Source organism: Erpetoichthys calabaricus, chromosome 17 (genome assembly GCF_900747795.2).
Source record: "Erpetoichthys calabaricus chromosome 17, fErpCal1.3, whole genome shotgun sequence".
NCBI classification, from domain to species: domain Eukaryota; kingdom Metazoa; phylum Chordata; class Cladistia; order Polypteriformes; family Polypteridae; genus Erpetoichthys; species Erpetoichthys calabaricus.
In genome coordinates, this window is record NC_041410.2 from 984109 (window position 1) to 1008157 (window position 24049).

The window sequence follows — 24049 nt, forward strand, 5'->3', positions numbered from 1 at the left end:
ATCAGAAGCTTTTCTAATGTTGTAAACAAAGACTTTGGGTGGTGACAGTTTCACAATTTTGAATCTGCAATGCAAGTTGACTCTTTGTGGTGAACATTTTGAGACAATCGGTCGGCCTGCAGGCCCATGTGCTTTAGACGTGGCCCTCAGCGTCACGTGCTGTCACATTAGAGAGACACACGCACATTAGATGAGCAGGCCATCCTTTACACAACCTCAGTACGACACTGAATGTCTGATGTAACGCCATAAAAAGAAGACTCATGCAAACGATGAAAGCCAAATAATGCTAAATGGAACATGAAAGTATAATAATGATAACTGTGAAGGGGCCAGGAGCCTTACAACAACAACAACAACATTTATTTCTATAGCACATTTTCATACAAAAAGTAGCTCAAAGTGCTTTACATAATGAAGAAAAGAAAAATAAAAGACAAAATAAGAAGTTAAAATAAGGCAACATTAGTTAACATAGAAAGGAGTAAGGTCCGATGGCCAGGGTGGACAGAAAAAACAAAAAAAAACTCCAGAAGGCTGGAGAAAAAAATAAAATCTGCAGGGGTTTCAGGCTACGAGACCACCCAGTCCCCTCTGGGCATTCTACCTAACATAAATGAAATAGTCCTCTTTGTAGTTATGAAGAGCATGTGGCTTGTTCTACTGTGAATCTGTTTTAAATGGAGCAGGCCGCCTTCCCCTTTTCTTATGTTTGGTGTCCATTTGTTATGAAATGTGACCTCAATGCACTGCTTTCAGCGATGACAAAATGCACTCCATCCTGAACAATATTTCAAAGTGACTGACTTCCTGTTTTTGGAGTTAAAAATGCACTTCACTTTATTATTACAAATGTTTGTGACGTGACATTTACTGGAAAGAAACATGCAATGCATTATATTACAACACGCATTACAAAATCCAATAGTGGGTGCATTGAAAATGTCAATGCTGAATACGCTGAGGTGTACGCCGATTATTTAGATGTCAGCCCCATCTCAGGTGGGTAGCACAGCTGGTATCCTTTAATCCCCCCACTCCACTTCACAGCTCCCCCTAGTGACCTGGCTGACTCTTCAGCTGCTTACATGTGTGAGATTCTGTCTGCTCTCCAGCAAACTAAAGTGGTGATCAGCTTACATGTAAAGAAAGGCATTTGACATTTTAAAATGGGGGGTCCTTTTCTTTAAGTAACACACCTGTCTGGACTGCACACAGTACTCCAGATGGCCTCACTAGTGAGCATGGGCTCCACACGTCAGGGCGCTATACACCCTAACCTTCTGCTAGCCTTCCTAATGTCTTCTGCCCCCTAAATGAAGGAGGACTACTGATAGATAGATAGATAGATAGATAGATAGATAGATAGATAGATAGATAGATAGATAGATAGATAGATAGATAGATAGATAGATAGATAGATAGATAGATAGATAGATAGATAGATAGATAGATAGATACTTTATTAATCCCAAGGGGAAATTCACATACTCCAGCAGCAGCATACTGATAAAGAAAATAAAGTGATGGCTGCACTGCGACTCCCAGGTCCGAGGTGTACTTTCAAGTTGCAGACCTCCCGTTTTTAACTCCTACATTTACTGACATTAGAAGAATACTCCACCCGAAAAGGGTGTGCTGTGAGTCCGTCTCTTCTGCCCGGCCTCAGATGTACAGTGTGTCGCGGTGGTCTCACACTCGTCGTGCTCACCTCTTTTCTGCTCTGTTCAGATGCTGACGATTTCAAGCGAGACATCTTTTCTCCTCATTTCATGCAACCTCTTAAGATCATCAGTTTCAGCCATCGGCTTTCGCTGGTCACCTTCCTGATTTCTTCTCACTTCCTAATTCGTGCAGGTGTTCAAGTGGTCCCCTCATACCCAGTCATGCCCTTCCTCTTTATATTAATGGCATTTTGTTTGGTAATCTGATGACCGCTTTGTAAACCTGCTGAGAGGAGGAAGTGGTGCAGTGTAAGCCATGTGGTGGACACCTGGGGGGCTGTGATGGTTTCATTTAAGTCTAAAGGGTCTCTTAGGCCCACTCCAGCTTATTCTCATTATCAATACACCAGTAACGGCGCACTGCTATAACGATAACGTGCTGTGAATACACTTGACATTCCTAGTCTTCCTCCTCTTTCTCTGTCGTTTGCTCGGAGGTTGATGCACTTGCTTCTTCCTGAGCAGCTCTTCTTGTCTCCACCCTAGCAACCCGCTTCTTCTCTTCTTCATTGGTATCTTTTCACATTAAAGCTGATTAAGTCCGTGTTTGTGTTGCAATTACTTAGTATGTTGTTTTTAATTTTTCACATAAGCAGGTACTTAAGTCTTCAATCTGCCTCAAGAATGAGTTAAGATATGAAGAGGCAGGGGAAGTGAAAGCGAAGATGGTAGGGATGAGAATGGCCGCCCGTATGCATGTGCCACATGGCCGCCCCCGAGAGCTGATTCTACAATAGAATAAAATAAAAAGAAAAAGAAGAATAACCTTGGAGGTCAATCATCACCCTGAAAGTGGACAGTAGACATCACGTAGTGTATGTGTACCAAATCTCAGGTCACTCGGTCAAACGGTTTGATTTAAAATCCTGGACAGACAAACGGAGAGCCACAGTAGCGTATTATAGAAGAAGATTAAACTCGCAGCATCCTGGCCACGGCCTGTGTGGGTGACGCTGGCCTGTCACATGAGCCTGTGTGGGGGTTTCTCCCACCTTCCAAAGGTCTGTGTATGCGTCTCAATTTGGCCAGTGTGTGTGTGCGTGTGCGTGTGTGTGTGTGTGTGAGTGAGTTAGTGAGTGAGTGTGTGTGCCTTTTAAAGGACCGACTCCCCGTCCACACCTTACTGTCCAAACTGCAGTGATGGCCACCGGCTCACTCTAACAGTGTGGTTGGATGGATGGTTGGACCATCACACTTCAGGCCAACTAGATTGTCTAATAATTCACAAAGGACACCTTTTAAATGGTGGGCCGTGGTGACAGTGCTTTTCAGTTTATGTATCACAGCTGTGGATGTGACATCGTAAAACATGTCGAGTTTAAAATTGTGGTAATAACGATTTACTTCATTTGCCACGTACAATTTGTCATTTGTCACATAACCCGACTTACTCTCCAGAGACACGCAGAGTTTGGGGTCTTCTCTTTGTACAGCGAGCGCCCCGGAGTGAGTGCATGTTAAGGGTCCACTGGAGCAGCACTCCGTCTAACCTGTGAGTGACAAGTCCAGACCCTTGAGCCAGAGATCCATTACAATGAAAGTGTAGTTTGTGTGACGGTATCGTGTAACGGTTTTAAATTTACTGTAGACGCTCGACTTACACGAGGGTCCCGTTCTTAAACATCGCATACAGTGGAGTTTCACACATAGAGGATTGTCCTTTAACAGTAAAATATGAGGATAAATCAGAATGTAACATCAATCTGAGAGTTACGCACAACTGCAATGGATAGACGCTGATTCAATACAAGACACCTGCAATGGCTTCTGGGTAATTGAAACATGCCCAGCGCAGGTCTGATAAACAGCAGGACTGCACCATTGTTGACTGGCAGTGAAACCGTCTGAAATTTAAAGGACAACCAATGAACTTGTGTGAGAGTTTGTTGAGGTTTTGGAGTCTCGTTGTCTATCGCCGTGTTGTTACGGTTTCTTTGATTCGTGTTTCTGCTATTTGGCCCATTTTAATTTTAATGGCAGTTTCTGTCTGGTTTTGTGGTTGTTGAGCAGAAACAGAAGTTTGAGTCTGAAGAGGTCAGGGTTTCTTTAAATATAAATTTCGTCTTCGTTTAACCACATTCTTGGTGAAAGGGTGAGCGTCACAGCTGGAGCTCACCTCAGGTGGCCTGGGAGTGTGAGGCTTATTGGGGGGCTCTACGGTTACTGAGGGGACAGATCATCACACAATGTCACCGGCTCTTTATCCGTGCATGTGCTTGTCTGACATGAACACTTAAGGAGATCTCAGCTGTCAGTCAGGCGGCACTTCTGCTCTATGAAGAAGACTCCATTTTTCTGCGGTTGCTCGTCACGTCACTCGTTTTCAGCACTGGGGTTGTTAGTCTGAGAAACTTCTCAGCTACAAATTACTAACTGCTTTTCTCAAATTGTAGCAGGACTACTTTACTTATCACTTCTTGCAATAAAATAATCTGATTCCTAATGACGTGACTTTTATGAACTACGGACGGTCCAAGGATGGCACCCCTTTCAGTGTTTTAATAAGGAGGAGATGATCAGTGACTGCGAAGGGGAGCAGTAAACGACGTAAGCAGCCAGCCGTTTCAAACATAGGACACAGCAATAGAGGCCTTTCGTTTATTAGTAATAATAAAATGTTAAAGTTATTAAAATTACACCAGACTTAAATACTTGAATATAAGTAAGCTTGAAGTCAATAAACTAGGAAACGATTGCTAGAGCAGCGGCCAGCCATTGAGAGCTCTTATTAGCCTGCAGTGTGTTTATTGTGCGTCTCTCTTGTCTCGGTGACATTTTAGAATGAGCCACCTGGCACTCACTTTCAGTTTAGGTAAAGGCCCTAGTGACTTACCTGTACAGACTTCTCCTCCATTTTTGCTAAGAGATGTGGCAGAACACTCAAAGTACGGCTCAGGACTTGCTGCTTTATGATGCTTATGGTGCTTCCATCTGATTGAACGTATCAAAGACCTTCTATTGCTTCAGCAAATCAAACTCATCGTGAGCTTACTGAACAACAAAGCAAGTAAACAAGTGAAAATATTAACAAAGCCATCTTGGACTTCATTCTGAAAGTTTCTGGGCACAAATCGCAGAATAAGAACCAGAATAAAATGATCTCGGTGAAGTGAATTCTTTCAATGTGTGAAACCGAAAAGCTGTCAATTCAAAGTAAAATTCCAAATCTTTAATTCTCAACAAAGACAACGTCGACTTCAATACAGTCTCAAAGTAAAATGAACTTTAATGCAATGTTATAAAATGACACACATCTCCTGAACTGATGTGACATTCTTATAAAATTGAAAATAGTGGGCATGTGCAGTGCAACTTGGGTAGCCACACTATATATATATATATATATATATATATATATACAGTAATCCCTCGCTACTTCGCGGTTCACTTTTCGTGGATTCACGACTTCGCGGATTTTATATGTAAGCATATCTAAATATATAATGCGGATTTTTCGCTGCTTCACGGGTTTCTGCGGACAATGGGTCTTTTTACTTCTGGTACGTGCTTCCTCAGTTGGTTTGCCCAGTTGATTTCATACAAGGGACGCTATTGGCGGATGACTGAGAAGCTACCTAATCAGAGCACACAGTTAAAGTTCCTGTGTGCTGATTGGCTCAGCGACGGAGTGCTGCATTAACCAGGAAGTCTCATTTCACTCATTCAGCATTAACGTGCTCCTGCTACTGCTTCAGGGGCCGTGTCCAAGCGCCAACAGAAGATGCAAATGATTGCAGAAAAGGTAAAAGTTTTGGATATGTTGAAGGAAGGGAACAGCTACACCGCTGCAGGACACCATTACAGCATCAATGAGTCCACGATTCTTTTTATTTAAAAAGGAGGAAAAGCCTATAAGATCTACGGCCGCAGTGTCCTTTAACCAGGGCGCAAAATGAGTTGGAAGTGGACGTGATAAGGCAGTAGTCTGGATGGAATCTGCTTTAGGAATCTTTGCAACAAGGTCGACGACGTCATGACCGCCTACAAGCTGCTACGAGTACTTCGCTATACAGTAAGTGTAAACTTATCTACCAATTTCATATTGCTTAGCAGTTGTCCCTGTTATTAATAGAGTAAAGGGTGGGTTGTAAACAATACAGGGAGGGTTTAAAAACGTCCAAATACACGTTAAATAATTAAATAAATATGGTGTCCCTACTTCGCGGAAATTCAGTTATCGTGGTCGGCCTTGGAACCTATCTCCCGCGATAAGTGAGGGATTACTGTATATAGTGTATATATATTTAAATATATATATAAAGTCACAAGAATAACAAGAAGACATCAAAAAGGTTTGGGGCAGCCACCTGTATTTTGTGCCTTGACTGCAAAATGGGTTTGTTAGATGAGTTGTGCTCAGGTTCAAGTACAAAACAGAACTGATTTTTGGATGAGAATATGGCAGCTTTAAAGGTAGAGACAGGAAGTGATGTCATCAGGACCGGAAGTGGTGTCATCAATGGCACCTGAACTGGAAGTGATGCTATCAGGGGGCCGGAAGTGACATCATCAATGGTGCCAGTGACGGAAGTGATGTCATCATAGGCGCTGGAAGCGAGTGGGATTTCCCCTTGCATGGCCTGCAGAAGATTGAGAGAGAAAGTCCGTGCAGCTCGCCATCTCCTGGTCTGGCGTGGTACTACTACTGTTATTCAGGCCCTTTAGCTGCCTCCCAATCGCACATGTGTGACTATATATATATATATATATATGTGTGTGTATGCACAGGTGGGCCCTTGGTGTTCACAGGTTTACAATTCACAGATCCGCCTGTTCACTGGTTTGTCATCAATAATTAAATAGAATTTATTTTGCGAGTTTTGCCACCTTGCAGATGACGGTGTAGCAGAGCCTCTTCTCTGTAAGCCAGTTCATCACTGGCGCTGATCGCACCTACAATGGTGGCGTCATCAGCTAATTTGATGACGGGGTGGGCGCTGTGTCTGGAGGACTCAGCACACGACCCCGTGGAGTGACCGTGTTGATGGTCCGCGCTCCTGGTGCTGTGAGGTGTGCTGGGGGGTCACTTGCAGCCCAGATGGCAGGTAAAAGGCTTCATAAACGTCAGCGTGACATTTTAAACAGTAATCAGTGTTATATTAGAACAGAAATCAGAGAAGAGTGCAAGAGTCTCGAGAAAGGTTGAAAAAAATGCTAGAAAATGCTGAATGATTCACTAAAAAAAGGAAGCACCGATGTGGAAACAGATAAGGTGGACATTCTGTAGGCAGAGAGAGAAGAGGGAAGTGAAGACGGGCTGAATGAGCGAAATTGTTTTGGCTCACAATGTTAAAAAGATGAAGTTATTGTGGGGCGCCCTGGGAAAAAATAAATAAAAGAGTAAACCACAAAGAGAGCTGGCGCCTCTGAGTTTCTGCTCTGTGAACGGATGGTAAGCCGGACTGTTCAGCACATTTACTGATGGACTTGTGTGTCACTGTTTTCAGTTTACTGGGTGATGCCACCTCTGTGTGCCACCAAATCTCAAGTTAGACTCTTCAGGTGCAGCTGATGGTTGGTGGAATGAGCTGCCCACCGCCATTAGACTCCCTCGATGTCTCTAAGAAGTGTTTGAAGACTCCGACTCTCCTGTTTATGTGCCTGATATCAGCTGTCAGGTTTTGTGACTGAGGACGTGACACTCTGAGCTCTTTGCTTGTGCTGATTAGTTTAGTCACCTTGTCCTGTCACGCTTGTTCCCAGCGAGCCCAGGCTGATGTTTACTTGATTATGTTGACCTCTTTGGATAAAAGAGTCGGTTAAACAAATAAATGTGATTGTCAGCCGTGTTACAGAAGGGGCTTCGTCATCCCTGTGGGTATGCGGCATGCTGGGCATCCAGAGCTTCCCAGGAGGGCAGGCCACTGGTTTAGCATTGCTGGCACTGGTCTGTCTGTTAAGGGGGGGGGTCACAGATTGACCTGAACTTGTACTGAAAAGTGTCAGTCAAATCTGCAGAAAGGCCTAATTCTTTATTAATAGTGGAGAGTCAAGTTTCATTTAATATGCAGTGTCATGAAACTGACAGTTAAGTTCATTTTGCATGAGAGTTTTCAGATGTGAAATATAAGTCATACTTAAAAGGATTTTTTTGGCATTTTGAAGTTTTATTTTTGGGTGAAAAGCAAGAAATAGAGGAGTGTGCTCCCTAAAGCCTCTTTTACACGTCTGTCATTTTTTTTTACAGCTGCATAGCAAAGATAATCCACCGCACACCCGGAAAACCAATGACATTTAATGGCCCTCATTTGCTCTCAGATTGACATCACTTGCTTAAAAATATCATTGGTAGTCAAAGCAATCCCTTAAAAGACATTTCCCTTTTTAAAAAGTGTTTAATAAGGCTGTTAAATTACACATTTAAAGGTAGGGAGTTTCATTCTTTTTTCGGCTTTTCCAATGGCTTTGTGATTTTTTGTTTTTCTGGAGCCAGGATGCTCATAATAATGTGAGAAGACGAGTTAGCAGCACACGCGACGAGCTGACTGAATTTAGCTGAGCGAGTGAGTGACGCTGCATGTCATAAATACCCAGCTCCGCCCCATATACTTAACTCCGCCCCCAAATCCTCTGCTCCACATCATATACTCAGCTCTGCCCCAGATACTCAACTCCGCCCCAAACCTTTGCTCCACCCCCAAATCCTCTGCTCCACATCAAACACTCAACTCCGCCCCAAACCTTTGCTCCGCCCCAAATCCTCTGCTCCACACCAAATACTCAGCTCTGCCCCAGATACTCAACTCCGCCCCAAACTTTTGCTCCACCCCCAAATCCTCTGCTCCACACCAAATACCCAGCTCCACCCCAGATACTCAACTCCACCCCAAACCTTTGCTCCGCCCCCAAATCCTCTGCTCCACACCAAATACTCAACTCCGCCCCAAACCTTTTGCTCCGCCCCAAACCCTCAGCTCCGTGTATTTAGAATAACAGTAAACCAAATGGGTGCATATTTCAGATTTCATAACCACACAAATTCAGTTTTATTGTTTGAAAATTTTATGACCAGCATTTTTTGTTTATTTTTTTGTGGCTTCCCCTTGCCAGATATTTCTGATGCCTGCGTCTTTTTAAGGGTTTTGCCCATCAAGGATTCTGAACATAACATATGTTTCTTGAAAAAGGCAAATTGTATTTAACGTCATGTCATGATGGCGTCAGCTATGGGCATCGCCATTTCAGAGTACATCAATCTGGTTCTTTTATGATGATTGTTCTTAGAGTTCCTCAGAGTGCCCAATGCATGTGGCATCACCACAGCTACAGCTCAAAGGTGTTTGTTGCCAGGGTTCTCAAGATCGATGGATACTGTAAATCCTGTGTTTGTGTGCACATTCGACCCTGGATTTGATTAGCTATCTTCTGTTTTATGTCTTTGATTTTCTGGTTAGTGATTTAACTTTGACAACTGGTCAGTTTGATATTTGGCTCTGACCTTAGCTTGATTCTGACTATGTCTTTATCTTTAATTACATCCCGCCTCACCCTGAGTCAGTACACAAAATGTAGATAGACATCCATCCATCCATCCATTTTCCAACCCGCTGAATCCGAACACAGGGTCACGGGGGTCTGCTGGAGCCAATCCCAGCCAACACAGGGCATAAGGCAGGAACCAATCCCGGGCAGGGTGCCAACCCACCGCAGGACAATGTAGATAGACAGATAGAAAATATTTGATTTGTCCCCAATGGGAGATTAAAACTCTACAGATGCTCAAGAAAAATCTCAATATTATAACAAAACAAGGACCCTCCTGACACTCACAAGAACGCCTGGCTTGGGTAAGAAGAGAACTGTCACTGCCAGTAACTGGTGTTCTGCCAAAGCAGATTCATTTTTATTTCAGGATCAGAAGATGAAATAGAAAAAAAAAAAAAACAGAGTATGCATTGGGGGCAAAACTAATAAGACAAACCGGTCCTTCATTCACCAAGCTGGAAACGTGAGACAAGAATCAGAATCACAAGCCAGAAAGTAAGTTAGAGCACTGAGAATGAAAATACAGAGAAGTACACGTGAAGTCTTCAGTTTTATCCAAACATGGATATCAACATGGCCCATAGTATGACCCCTCTAAGGGTCTCACCAATGACATCACTCCTGAGGACTTCTGGGAAGTTGCCTTGGCAACAGTCTGTTTGAGAATCACCAAGCTAGCGCTGCCCATCAATATTCAAGATGGTGCTGAGATCAGACGTAAAAGATGACATCTGAGTCATGAACCAAGACAGGATAAAGTACATGTTGGATTTGTATTTATCAACCTCAGAAACCCCATAATAGCATATCCACCAAGAAGACCCCCACAAATAAATAAATAACACCAATCACAATAACAGGCTTGTGTTCAGATCTGCCCAGCAGTGCCACAGGTTTACACTTCAAGATGTTAACATTTGGATAAATCAGGTGTCTGCGAATGGCTCCCGCTGATGGAGGTCTGTCACCGGCATTCTAAGGTCAGGATGTTTCTTCAATAGAGTGTTGGTAAGAGCGCGAATCTTTTCTGTTGCTGAGTTCACTAACATTAATAAGAACGATGTAACTTACTGTATCACCCTAGGAATCTGGCACCCTAGGCTTTAGGTGTGGCGCCCCTTGGTGACCTTAGTGGGTAGTCAGTATTAGACTTCAATGACCGGAGTCACCCATGATGTCCCCTTCAGTTATTTAAACGGACCCCCTCTGTGTACATACCCCTGACTTTACAGAGCGCACACTCCTGCTAATGCATTGACCGACTCAAGCTGTAATCGCTTCATGTTGCCCTCTGCAAGTTTCCATCCTGGGCGGCTGCCCGTGTCACCCTAACCTAAATGCGCCACTGCTCCCAAGACAGCACTGTGGGTGAATTCAGCCATTGCTCATTCACCCAGACGTCTGTCCCCTGCTCGCTTTTCTATTCTTGTCTGATTGTACTTGATGAAATCCGTAGAGAATTGAAACAGCAACTCTAATAAGAAGTTCAGTCAGGTTCTCTGCAGTACCCAGAATGCCACTGTACCTCGACTCCCCGTTCCTCGCCATGAGATCTGACTGTTCATCCAACTTATTTAAAATCAATCAATCAAACAGTCCTCGTTGAGAAGGCACTAAATGATGTCCTTCTTATACTCCCATTTTTGTTAAAGCCTCTCCATCCCTTCAGGTTCCACAGACCTTTCCATCTTTTTTTCCCAACTTTTTCGCAATCTTTTCTGGTGCCAGGAAGTTCAAACTGAGCCCTGGTGCCATCACGTTGACTTTCACCAAAAGCCGTGAGCACGGCACCAGCTGTAAGAATGGAGTGTATCGGTGTGACTGAGACGGGATCCTCTCGTTATTGAAATTCTGCTACTTTTACATTTTGAACTTCACTCCAGGGTCGGACTGTGAAAGGTGTCAGAAGATCAAGTCCAGGTAATAAGCGCCTGGGTGGCCACATTAATTCACGAACGTCTTGTAATGTGCCGCATGGGCAGATTCACCCCACCCCTCTGCAGAGCTGGGCTCCGTGGGTGAGGCGTATTAAAGAGAGCTGAGCGATGTCTTCTTTATGTCACAGGTGGGTGGTGCACTTCGTGGACGATACAGATGCCCCCGACAATAACAGCAGTGAGAGGGTCCTGTGTGCTCATCCCTTGCAAATTCAGCGTCCCAGACAAACAGACTGGTGTGGGGAGTCGGTTTGCTGTGTCTTGGAAAAAAGGACGAACAGCAGGAGCAACAGTTTCAACCTCAGCAGCAGACAGCAATGACAACCTGCCGAGAGTCGAGGTGATTGGGGACTTGTTAGAAAACAACTGCACGTCCATCATGACAGGGCTACGGAAAAGACACACAGACGTGTACTTCTTTAGGTCTGAAGAGTTTAGGTACACGTATCCTAAGGGGGTCAAGATTGACGTGACTGGTAAGTTAGGATGCATCACTTCATTTTTGTCTTCTCCATTTCACTCCTCATTTCCGCATGGCAGGAGGTCTTTGTTAGGATTGAATGTCTTCATCCCTTTGCCGCTTATTCATTTTCAAATTAATTCAAAGACATCTTGAACTCGTTTTCATAAGGTAAGGCCTCTTCACTCACCTCTGCTTGGTTTTCCAGACTCCCCAGACAAACCAATCGTCTCTGAAATGGATGCCGTACAAGAGGGAACAGTGGCCAGTCTGAACTGCACCGCTGCTGTACCGTGTCCCGCCGAGCCCCCCGACCTGCAGTGGAACGACACACTGAATGGGAATGTGACACAAATCTACAGGATGAATGAAGACGGGACGGCGTCTCTGACATCTACTCTGACATTCGTAGTTTCCCATGAGCACCACAGGAAGAAAATCAAATGCACCGCCCAGTATGAGATCAAAAACCGAAGTGAGCGAAGTGAGCGAAGCGTCACCGTCAGAGTTCAGTGTAAGGTCACTCTTTGATTGTTGCTTTTAAGGAGACTTTATTTAATCTTCAAAGACGTATTTCATTACAGATTATCAAAAGTGCAGTTGCAGTGGTGCTAGAATTTCCTCTATTTCTGCAAAAATATGACCTCAACATAATCCGATTTTTACGCAAGTCCTACAACGAGACACAGAGAACCCAGTTAAACAAATGACATAAAACCTTTAGGCGTGTTCATTTATTTATATAGAAAGTCATCCAAACTTACATATTGGTGTGTGGAAAAAGTATGTGAACCCCTAGGATTACCCGATCATTTGAAGGAGAAGTTCAAGACGGAGATCATAATCAATGGAATGACCACCAGGAGAGAGGGTGGGAAGCTGGGCCTTCATTATCAAAGTCTGGTCTTCATCTCACAGGCTTCAGGAAGTGAGTCACATCTCGATCAAAGGAGAACCTCAGTAGAAAACTTATTGATGCTCACCAGGCTGGAGAGGGCGGCACGGTGGCGCAGTGGGTAGCGCTGTTGCCTCGCAGTTGGGAGATCTGGGGACCTGGGTTCGCTTCCCGGGTCCTCCCTGCGTGGAGTTTGCATGTTCTCCCCGTGTCTGCGTGGGTTTCCTCCGAGTGCTCCGGTTTCCTCCCACAGTCCAAAGACATGCAGGTTAGGTGGATTGGCGATTCTAAATTGGCCCTAGTGTGTGCTTGGTGTGTGGGTGTGTTTGTGTGTGTCCTGCGGTGGGTTGGCACCCTGCCCAGGATTGTTTCCTGCCTTGTGCCCTGTGTTGGCTGGGATTGGCTCCAGCAGACCCCCGTGACCCTGTGTTCGGATTCAGCGGGTTGGAAAATGGATGGATGGATGGACCAGGCTGGAGAAGGTTATGAAACCATTTCTGAAGAGTTTGGACTCCACTGTTGACTGTTAGGCAGATTGCGTACTAATGGGAGAAAACTTCACACCACTGTTACCTTCCTCAGGCATGGCCGACCAACAAAGATCACTCCAAGAACAGGGCTGGGGGCCACAAAGTACCCTCGGGTGAGCCCTCTCTTGCAGTCCCTAATGTCACAGTTCATGAACCCACCTTGTGGAGGACATTGAACAACAATGGTGTGCCAGGGTTGCAAGAAGAAAGCCACTGCTCTCCAAGAAGAACATTGCTGCCTGTCTAAATTTTGCTAAAGACCACAAGGATAATCCAGAAGGCTTCTCTGGATGGATGACTCTAAAATGGAACCTTTTGGCTTAAATTAGAGACTTAAAGAGTTATTTTTTTTTGCAGAAAAAGCAAACGTTTCAGTCCAGTGTAAGAACCTTATCCCATCTGTGAAACACGGTTTGGGCCTGCTTTGCTGCCCCTGGACCTGGACGGCTTGCCATCATTGAATTGTACCAGCAATTTCTACAGGAACATGTCAGAGTATCTGTCTGTGAACTGAAGATCACGAGAAGGTGGGTCATGCAGCAAGTCACTGACCCTTGGCACGTGACTCATTAAAGCAGCAGAAGTTTCATGTGCTGGAATGGCCTGAGCTTAATCCTAGAGGAATGTCGTACAAGGAAGCCCAGCAGCGTCCCTCCAAGCTGATGGGCAGGGCTGATCAACAGTTAGCAGAAACATTTAGTGGAAGTTATTGCTGCACAAGGGGGTCTCACCAGTTACTGAAAGCAGAGATTCACCGACCTTTTCATACTCAAGTATGTCACATTGGGTCATTTTCCTCAATCAATTAACAAACAAGTTTTTGGATCGCTTGTTTACTTGGGTTCTTTTAATCCAATTTTATTATGTAAAATAAAAATCATTTTAGGTCACATTTATGCTGAAGCAGGTGATGTTCTAAAGGGTCCACCACTGTGTGTTATTAGAGTGGCTGGCCGTACAGCTCAGGCACCTGCGCCCATTGTCCTTCACAGTCACTCAATTATTCCCGGTGTTCATTTGGAGTTCCACTAAAAATGTGTGTGACAAGTTACCTGGTGGCTCGATGTGACCCGAGTACGGGTGAGTGTGTGTGAGTGTGTGTGTGACGAATACTTTCAATTTGCATACTGTAAGACAAGGAGTAGGACACACAAATGGTTTGGGACACATCTGTGACCCTGTATGATGAAAATGAATCATCTTTTTATAAAGTCACTAATGCCATCTTTTCAGACAGGACTTCAATGCAGAGCTGACTCAAACATGGTTGGCCTTCTGGTCATATGGGGTCCAGGCAGGAATGGGTGGGTCTAGGAGGTTGAACAGTGGAAGTGGTGTCAGCGGTAGAATGGCTGTCATTCTCCTGTTCTGAAGAAGTAGGAAGAGAGAAGGACAACCTCTGCTTCGGGTGGTAACTACCATCACCAGAGCTCTTAAGCTGCCTTCCAAGCGCATGTGCGTAACAATACCTGGTTCAGTGTGTGCTATCTGATCTGCTGTTGGCTCTTAAGGTCCTGGGCTTTGATGGGTGGTTAATTATTTCTGCAACTAGCAGGATCCCCCGTTATTATTTCTCTCACTAGGGTGGTAGACTTTTGGCAACGTTTAAAATCTCGACTCGATGTTACTTTGGAGAAATTAAGAATGGGTCCAGAAAACTTGTTCTCGTCAAGATGTCCTAATTCCTGATGGGAATAAGCATGAGGGGGTTATTTCCACTTTGGGTGACCACTAAAAACAATGGATGTTTTAAAAGTGTCCCAGAGAACACAATATGCATGGAATGCTCCTTACCCAGCCTGGACACCCTTATAATGAAAGGTCTGCAATGGCTGGGTTGCCTGACCAGGTTGGAAGGACAGAGGTGGACTGATGTTTGTGGACAGCATAAACCCCCGATACACAAGTGGCAGCATCCCGCTGGTGGTGGTCCCGCAGGGCAAGCTGGGAGCTGTAGTTCTGCTGGGCAGTCCTGCTAGGCTACTTGGGGACCACCAGGTGGAACTGCAGAGGGAGGTCATCTCCTGTTTAAGGAAGTGCATCCCATGTGTGACGCTGGGGCACCAGAAGTGCACTCGGGTCTGACATAAAAGGAGCTGCTCCGCATCCCTCGGGTGTCATTGAAGTTGGTAGGCTGGATGCAGACAAGGTTACTGAGGAGAGAAGGGAGACATTTTGCTTGAGTGACCTGTTGAAGGAAGCCTTTTCAGAAGAGCTTCATCATAAATAATCCTTATTTGAATCCGGGACTTGGCTCTGTGCAATTGTGTCTGGGGTGCTGTTAGGCCCCCTTCAGGTCCCAATAGAGAATCAGTTTGTAACTCACTACAGACGAGGCTGAGTAAAGACCTCCTCTGCTTTGTGAAGCTGGTCTGCTCCTGCAGCCATTGGAGAGATGATCAGCTAATTACCATGACTTTAAAAGGAAAAGAATTTTAAGCACTGCCAGGCCCCTATTGTTGGTCAAATAAAACCTAAATATATCAGAGTTGTCAGAATTAGGGCTCAGTGGTCAGTTCTCATCATATTTGTCGCAGTGTTCTAAAGTTCATTAGTCAAACAAACCCTCATCAGACATTGCCCTTCAGATAAGGCTGGCGCTGTGCTTTACCACTTCATATCTCACAGGGGGTCCTTCCTGGCCATTTCCACTTCTTTCACGGTCTTTGTTGGAGCCGAGATGCTCTTGATAATGTGGGAAAACACAAGAGATAATACGTAATGCGTGAACGCAGCCTCAGCCATGAGAATGACTGGCGGCATTTTTGGTAGGAAAATTCTGGTGGGTGGTGGACCTGAGAGAGGGAGAGAGAGAGAGAGATACGGTCAGAAGGGGTGGAGCCATCCTGAGAAGCCATGCTGCTTAAACTCATTAGCCTGGGCACCGTTAAGGACACACTGGTGGGCACAAGGATTACATTTAAACCAGGAGATAATTAAGCAGTCAAAAGATGAGGCCAGGGCAAGAAATGGGCCAAAAATCAGGAGGGCAAACAAAACCGAGTAACCAAAAGGGCCAAGATGAAATCAAAGCTCCAAGACAGATGGTGGTCTTCACCAAAACACAGAATTCTACGACCAGGGCCTACATGGAAATAAGGCTAACTACCACTACGAGCTTCAAAGGTAGTGTGCAGTCACCAGCATATTTACAACGTCACATCTGATGACATCGCCAGCACGATGATCATGGCCACATGATGGGTGTGTAAATGAAGAAAATACAATGATGAAGAAAGCCAACTTTTGAAGTTGAAACTTCTGGAACTTCCTCCTCAGTATAATAACCCACAACATAGGAAAAAAAATACTGAAAGAATACAGCCGGCCAATACTACGGGAGCACGGCCACTGGAGATCACTGGAAGGATCCTGGATTGGATCAGCTCATTGAGTTGGGGAAAGTGAGAGCAGATGGTGAGGAGATTGAGGCAAAAAGATAATAGGAGAGGAAAGATCTTTGGGGCTGCCTGGTAGGACCTGTAGAAGAGTGAAGTGTGCCAAGACTAGAGACAACCTCCAGTAACCCTCATGTGACGGAGCGAGGGTGAGATGCTGCGTTTTGCAGGGTATTAGATGATCAGCACCAGTGGTAATAAAATGTTAGCCAAATATTTGAATAAAAATTGAATACATCGACGTGTTGTGATACTTAACAATTTTGTTGAGATGGCTTTTGTTTCCTGAGTTGTCAACCAACCTAACGAGCAGATAGCAGATGTTTGGGATTTGAATGGAAGGCTGAAATACCAGCAGATGTAGGGAGGATGAGCAAAGTTTACTCAGCAAATAAGACTTGAACCCGGGACTCTGGAGCTGTGAGGCAGGAGCTGAGAAGCGCACCACTAAATAATAACAATGATGATGATGATGATAATGATGATAATTGTTTCTCAACAGATGCTCCAAAAGAAACCTTAGCCTTAGCAGACCCTTTACCCGGACTAAAAGAAGGAGACTCTGTGACCCTGCACTGCACCTCAAATTCGAACCCAACGAGCAGCTACCTTTGGTTTCAAGTGAATGAGACGACGGCCTACCAGAGAGGCAGTGGCCAGAATTTGACCTTGACTACAGTGACCCCTAGTGACCACGGGAGGTACTACTGTCAGGCGAGGAATGAACATGGGGACAGAAACTCCACAGAGGTGACTCTGGATGTGCAGTGTAAGGATCTTTTATATTTGATGAAAGTAACACAGTTCCTTATAAATACTTTATAGTAAGTGATGTTGAAGTATAAATGTTATAAATACAGTATAGTGAGACAAGGACCCACAAAATGATATCATTTGACCCAAAACATTTAAGGTAAACCCTTCTTGACGTGTATTAAAAGGCCCTAAGCTGCAGCTCTAATGTGAATCCTCCAAGCAGTCCTGCAGGGGGCGCCGGGTGTCTGCTGTTGATCTTCCCAAGCTATGGTGGTGGAGCTCATGAGTCTGTGTTTGAGAGAAGCTCTTGGAACCCCGTTTGGTTTCTGTACAACCAGAGCGAGTCCTTGGTTCACATTGACAGCAGGACGACAAACATGTTCCTGTTTTTACAAACAGAATTTATAATAATAATAATAATAATAATAATAATAATAATAATAAGTTGTATTTAAAGAGCTCCTTTCACAATGAAGACTGCCTGGGGGCCCAGCATGTTATGCAAATGTATGTAAAATAGACCTCCACTATTGCATTTTGAAATATGTTTTGTTATCGAAATTTAAATTGTGATTGCATTTGGATTTCAGATTCTCCAAGGAGGCCGTCCGTTTCACTTGGCACCCCTGAGCAAATCTGGACCGGACAGTCTGTCACTCTGACTTGCACTGCCAATGCCAACCCAAAGGCCACCTTCAAATGGTTCAAAGTGAACCCACCTGAGATGAACGGACCTCCTGGTCAGGGTGGTGCCAGGGCCGGTGATGAGCAGAGCTTAAACTTCAAGAGAGTCAAGCTTGAAGACAACGGGAGGTATTACTGCAAGGCGAAGAACAAGCTCGGGGAGGCTGTGTCGACGCAGGTGACCCTGGAGGTGCAGTGTATGTATCGGAGTCACTCTGACTGTCATTGTGATTCATCATGTCTTTATAGTAACTGATATCTTTAGCTTCACTGTAGCAGTGGAAGATTCCTTTAACGATCTCGACTTATAAAAATTAGAAATCATCTGAGGGATAAACCTAACAGAATGTCAAAATGGCACTTGACAAATGCTTCACATCGAGACTTTTTAGAAATGTTAAGTGAAATCTGCAATGGGACCTTCATTACTGTGGACTGGCTTGTTTTTTGCAGGGAATTACGGCGGACCTTCTCAGTCGTTAATCATGAGCTGCTCCTCCCGCTGCTTATGCTGCTCTTTTTCTGTCTCCAGATAGGAAGGAGTCTGGCGTCCCAGTCTGGGCAATAGCTGGGGGTCTTGTGTGCGGACTGACACTTCTCATAATTGGGCTCATTGTGAAGCGTTTGAAGACGTAAGTTAAAAGCATAATTATAACCACAGTAAGAGATTAAAGGCATTATATACTGCATAGATAGATAGGCAGGTGTGGAGGGTGACATAGATAGATAGATAGATAGATAGATAGATAGATAGATAGATAGATAGATAGATAGATAGATAGATAGATAGATAGATAGATAGATAGATAGATAGATAGATAGATAGATAGATAGATAGATATGACAACTAAAGACTTGTCCACCATTAATTCTCTATTCTATTCTATTCTATTCTATTCTATTTTATTGTAACCCTAAGCCTAATCCTCATTCCCAATGAAGCCCCCCATCAGCTGAGCTCTTCTATTTCTTTTTAAAATCATTTCCTGAGCTGATGCTCCATCTGCTGGTCAGGAAGTGAAATGGTAATTCAGTGAGTCTCACTTCATGTTTACTCAATCAAGTCCTTTGGTTTCCTTCCATATCACTAGTAGAGTTTGTCGCTGCCCTGGCTCTGGTGTTTCTAATTTTGTGTTTTGAGTCACTGCCACCTTGTCATGCCAAGATGGATGGATGCCTGGTTTTGCTGTTTTGTCCCTCCTGGTGCACAGTCTATTTGCCCTCTCCTGTCCTTTGGAGTCACAATGTGTTCTCTGTATTTAAACACGTATTCATCACTTCCTTTATTTCATTTTGTGGTCTAGCCAGGGGCGTCCCCACCTCATTGTCTGCTTGCCTCAGAGTGGTTGCCTCTTGTGTGAGGTTTGCTTGTTTTCCATCTTTGTGTGGATGTCCTTTGGAGATTCCTGATGACAAGTGGACATTTCGTGGTGACCTGGGACAGAATGTCCTTGAGGATGGGCACATGCTGCTCTAATGTTCTATAGAACTGAACTGTATGGTAGCGTGTGTGCCCTGTGCTGGACTGGCGCCTTGTCCAAGTTTCTCTCCTGCCTTACATCTGATGATGTCCAGTCAGGCTCCACTTTCCAATAACCTTTAAGTAGAATAAGCAGGCCTGGCAAATCAAAGAGAGCGCAGATGAGATTTTCTTCTTGGTGAGTGTAGGCTGCTGGAGTAACGACCGCTCATATATATATATTTTTAATGTTTATGATCTTCCTTGAGATACAAAGGCACTTCATGCCATGAGAAACAATTTATGACTTGCCATTCATCATTTCTGCTGTTGTGATTTCAGCAAACGAAACAAAACTGAAGAAAGAAGAGAGAAGGTGGACTCCAATGACGATGAGGAGGTACGTCTTTGGGCCTCACCAGTCACAGACTCGAATGTAAAGTTTCATCCTCTACATCTGCACTGAAGGAATTAAAAGGTTTCATCTTCTGCTAGGAAGGTGCATACGTCAAACACAAATGAGAGGAAATGTCGCACCATATACAAGGCACAAGTCGTGCTGCTGCTGTTTCCCAGTTTCACCAGAATAAGATCACATTTACTGTCAAGTTCTGAAGGAGGCCAGCGAGTCAGACAGAAACCCTTGATGCAGAGTTTTAGGAAGTCACTGAGCACTGAGGAGATTCTGAAGGACTGGAAAATGGAAAATATTATTAAGAAGGGTGACTGGGAAGATACAGGCGACTGTAGGCCAGTAAGCTTAACAGGAAACATCACAGGAAAATGAATGGAAGGAATTATTAAAGATAAGATTGAGGAACACCTGGCCAGGACAGGAAAGTCAGTGTGGGGTCAGAAGAGGGAGGTCGTGTTTTACTAACAGGCTGGAATTCAATGAGGAACCAACAAAACGATATGAGCAGAGTGGAGAAGATGAGATTATTGATGTGGACTTTCAGAAAGCATCTGATAAGGTGCCACATGAGAGGTTGGCATCAAACTACAAGAAGTGGCAGTTCAGGGTGATGTTTTTAGATGGGTGAAGAATTGGCTCAGACACAGGAAGCAGAGGGTGATGGTGCGAGGAACCTCATCAGAACTGGGTGATGTTAAGAGTGGGGTCAGTGGTGGGGAAGCTGCTATTTTTAATATATATAAATGATTTAGATAGGAATATAAGGGACAAGCTGGTGAAGTTTGCAGATGATACCAAGATAGGTGGATTGGCAGATAATTTGGAATTTGTTATATCATCACAGAAGGACTTGGACAGCAGACAGGCTTGGGCAGATTTGTGGAAGATAAAATTTAATGTCAGTAAACGTAAAGAATTACACATAGGAAGTAAAAATCTGAGGTTTGAATACACAATGGGCGGTCTGAACATCGAGAGTCCACCTTATGAGAAGGATTGTAAAAGTGACAGTGACAATAAAGATCTATCTCTATCTATCTATTTAGGAGTCACAGTGGACTCTAAGCTATCGACTTTCAGACAGTGTTCAGAAGCCATTAACAGAATGTCAGGTTATATAGCGCCTTGATGTGTGCAGCACAAGTCACAGGAGGTTTCTGCTCAAGCTTTATAACACACTGGTGAGCCTTTACAGTTTAAGAGAAGACCTGAGTGAAGTGTTTAAAATGATGAAGGGAGTCAGTCCAGTGGATGGAGACGGTGACATTAAACTGAGTTCATCAAGAACACGGAGGCACAGTTGCCAACTTGTGAAGGGTAAATTTCGCACAAACATTAAGGAGTTTTCATTTACACAGCGAACCACAGACATGCAGAATAAGAGACCAAGTAGTGTGGTGGACATGAGGACTTTAGGGACTTTCAAAACTCAACTTGATGTTATTTTGGAGAATTGAAGTGGACCGGACTGGCGAGCTTTGTAGGCCTGAATGGTCCGTTCTTGTCCAGATTGTTCTAATGTTTCTTTGCATGCTTCACTTTTTTTAATCGATTTAATGAATTTCAACAGGGTGTCTACACAGAAATTAAGAGGTCCCTCGACACCTCAGCAGAGATCGATGAGACTGAGAATTACTTGTGTGTTGAAGGCGAACAAGAAGTTCACTATGCCAACCTCGATTATGCCAAACTTTGCATCAAAAACGAGGGACGTGAAGAATGGAAGAGTGAAGAGTGGATTAATGTTCACTCGGAAAATGTCATCGAGTACGCACAAGTGAAGTTTTCACAGAGAGAAGAGACTGTTGGGTCAGGAGATACCGACGTCCAAGAGAGTTAACTACCAGTCTGTGGTGGATAACGTTAATCTAAAAGATCAGCCAATGTTGACTTCTTGAAGGAAGTGTTAATGTTAAAGACTCAGAGATGTCTGGCTGATGAAATGGAAATGCAGCACCGTCTTTACGGATCATTTTCCTTACTTTTGGAAGTTGATCTTTTCTTCATGAACATCACTTTGCTCTTCATCAATGACTCCGGTCAGCACCTTGGCTTTCTTCATTTGTTTGTACAGCAGAAGCTCTGGATTATGATCAAGTGTGGCCTAGCGGCTAAGGCATTGGAATTTAAGCCACAAGCTGACCAGTTCGGTTGTCACCTCAGACTCCCTGAGGGGTCTCATATGCTGCCCAGACTCCGATTGTAAGAACTGCATGGATGTAATTGGAGCCGGTCAGTCGCTTTGGCATTTCACCAAATGAGCTTGATGGACTGAATGGTTTCCTCTCGTCTGTCAAACTGTTCAAGATGTCAGCCCAATACCAGGTATAATGATAACAGTCGCGATTCTCTGTAACTGTGCCCATTAAAAAGATAGAAACACAAACCCACACTAAGCTACTGACTGAAAATCTACAACGTGGGAGGCCAAAGTGGACACGAGGAGAACATGCGGACTGTAAATCTGAACTCTGGACTGTGGCATGGCAGCACCAACCAGTGCACCACTGTGCCACCATGAATGTGCCACCTAATGATGATAAACAAATTGAAGAAAATCAATGATGGCAATCACAAAAGCCACCAACGTTTCCATTATTTTGAAAAGGCCCTTCTAAACTTTAGAAATGCTTCAGAAGATATTCTTTCTGTCTCCTTACTAAGGCACGTACCCCATTTTGTTTGCTGGTAAAAGACTGAAGTTTGTGGTTAAGCTGCCAACCTAACCCTCACCAGTGTGTGCCCTCAAGGCGCTATATGACGAGTGACGCGTAGCTCCGCATGCTGGGGGGTCGGCTTACTTTGCTTTGTGATTCTTACACTAAAGTTGGGGCCTCATCTTCAGTCGGGCACTCTGACCATAAAGGAGGGCGTTTGGACTTTGTAAGTGCCCATCCACACCAGTGGCACCGAGGCCAGCTTAACGGTGTAAGGAGGTCCTACGTTGGGGGGACGCGGACTGCGTATCTAGATGTTCTGTCACACAGGGGTCTTCCACCCTCTACTTGTTTTTTATGTTGTCTTCATTGCAAGGATACCAAAGGTGAAGCTCCGGATGGCTTCGTTCATTTCTTTATTTCTGTAAATGGTGTTGGTGCGGTGTAACAGTCCGGGGCATTCGACGACTCAGCTAACTGATGTGAAGTTTGAGCGCTGCTCATTTTTTATTTACTTTGTCTATAAATCAGTTATCGCATTTCAGTTTATGAAATCATTTAGTTACAATGAGTTGTCTCCTAAAATAACAGAAATAACAGAATGCAATTCAATGTTTTAGTAGACGACATGAAATACGCGCCTTACAGCGGAGTCAGAAATGGAGCACCGAGTGGCTTGTGGTGACCCAACTTCATACCCAGTAGATGTGACGATGGCATCGACTGATGTGTGTCACTGCTGGTCTGTGAATGACTGGCATTCAGCTTTCTTAAACTGAACTTTTGAACGTCCACCCAATAGGGTAGCAAACTATTAAACTATTAATATGAAATGACCAATGCGAGCATCAGATGAGCATCAAGTGAGAAGTGGAAGTTCATGAAGTGAGGTGTCTGTTGTGACGTGAGCAGCGTGAGGCAGAGCTGGAGGTGTGAATCGCATGCGGGACACGAGGTGGGCAGGACAGTGTGGCGTCACGTTAAAGGAGTAGCAGTGGTGCCACTGGTTACTTGGTGCACCAGCTCATGTAAAGGCCACCATTCACTTGAACTTGACCCACAACTCATGTGGTACAAATGGTCGCTGATTATCTGAGATTTTCTTCTTTCCTTTCCTTTTGCACTCCAAGCCCTGCACACGACTAAATGTCACATAACTGTTTGTACCTGTCACGTCTCTTGCTCGATAAACCGTCTGAAGTGACACTTTCAAAGGTGTGAGATTCCATACTCAGCTTGCATTGTCAGAGGTGAAATCGGCCATGAAAGGAGCTGTCATCACGAAGTCACGTGGCAAATGCCATATGAATATGTGTGCCATGTGGGTGAAGAAGTAACGTCGACATGAAAATACCAAACTTCTCCGTTAAGAGCAAAAGCATCTCTCCTTCTTGAAGAGTCGCAGAGAAGCCAAAAATAAAGAAGAATTCGCTCACGTCAAATGTGGAATGTTGTCAAAAAGCTCAGAAAACTAAGAAGCGGATGGTTTCACTTTAGGGACAGAAGGAGCAGATTATTTTAACCTTCAGCACTTTTGCTTTTCTGTTTTCAGATGCCTTCTGTTCCTCCTTCAGAGCGACCGCAGCGTCCGACCATTGATAATATAACCGGACGTCTGCTTGTAAGCTTCACACCTGAGTACAAAAGTC

The 24049-nt window shown here is 44.3% G+C and overlaps 1 protein-coding gene across 1 annotated transcript in view; it reads left to right on the forward strand.

The window, feature by feature from the left end:
* Positions 1-22944, forward strand: part of LOC114668085 (B-cell receptor CD22-like) — a 29384-nt gene extending 6440 nt beyond the window's left edge. Inside the window, exons 3-9 of the mRNA XM_051920391.1 lie at positions 11275-11622; positions 11815-12120; positions 16932-17198; positions 17776-18066; positions 18402-18501; positions 19671-19728; positions 21314-22944. Of these exons, the coding sequence (XP_051776351.1) occupies positions 11275-11622; positions 11815-12120; positions 16932-17198; positions 17776-18066; positions 18402-18501; positions 19671-19728; positions 21314-21583 (1640 nt within the window). The 3' untranslated portion in view covers positions 21584-22944. The remainder of the gene's footprint in view (positions 1-11274; positions 11623-11814; positions 12121-16931; positions 17199-17775; positions 18067-18401; positions 18502-19670; positions 19729-21313) is intronic.
* Positions 22945-24049: the final 1105 nt, after the last annotated feature.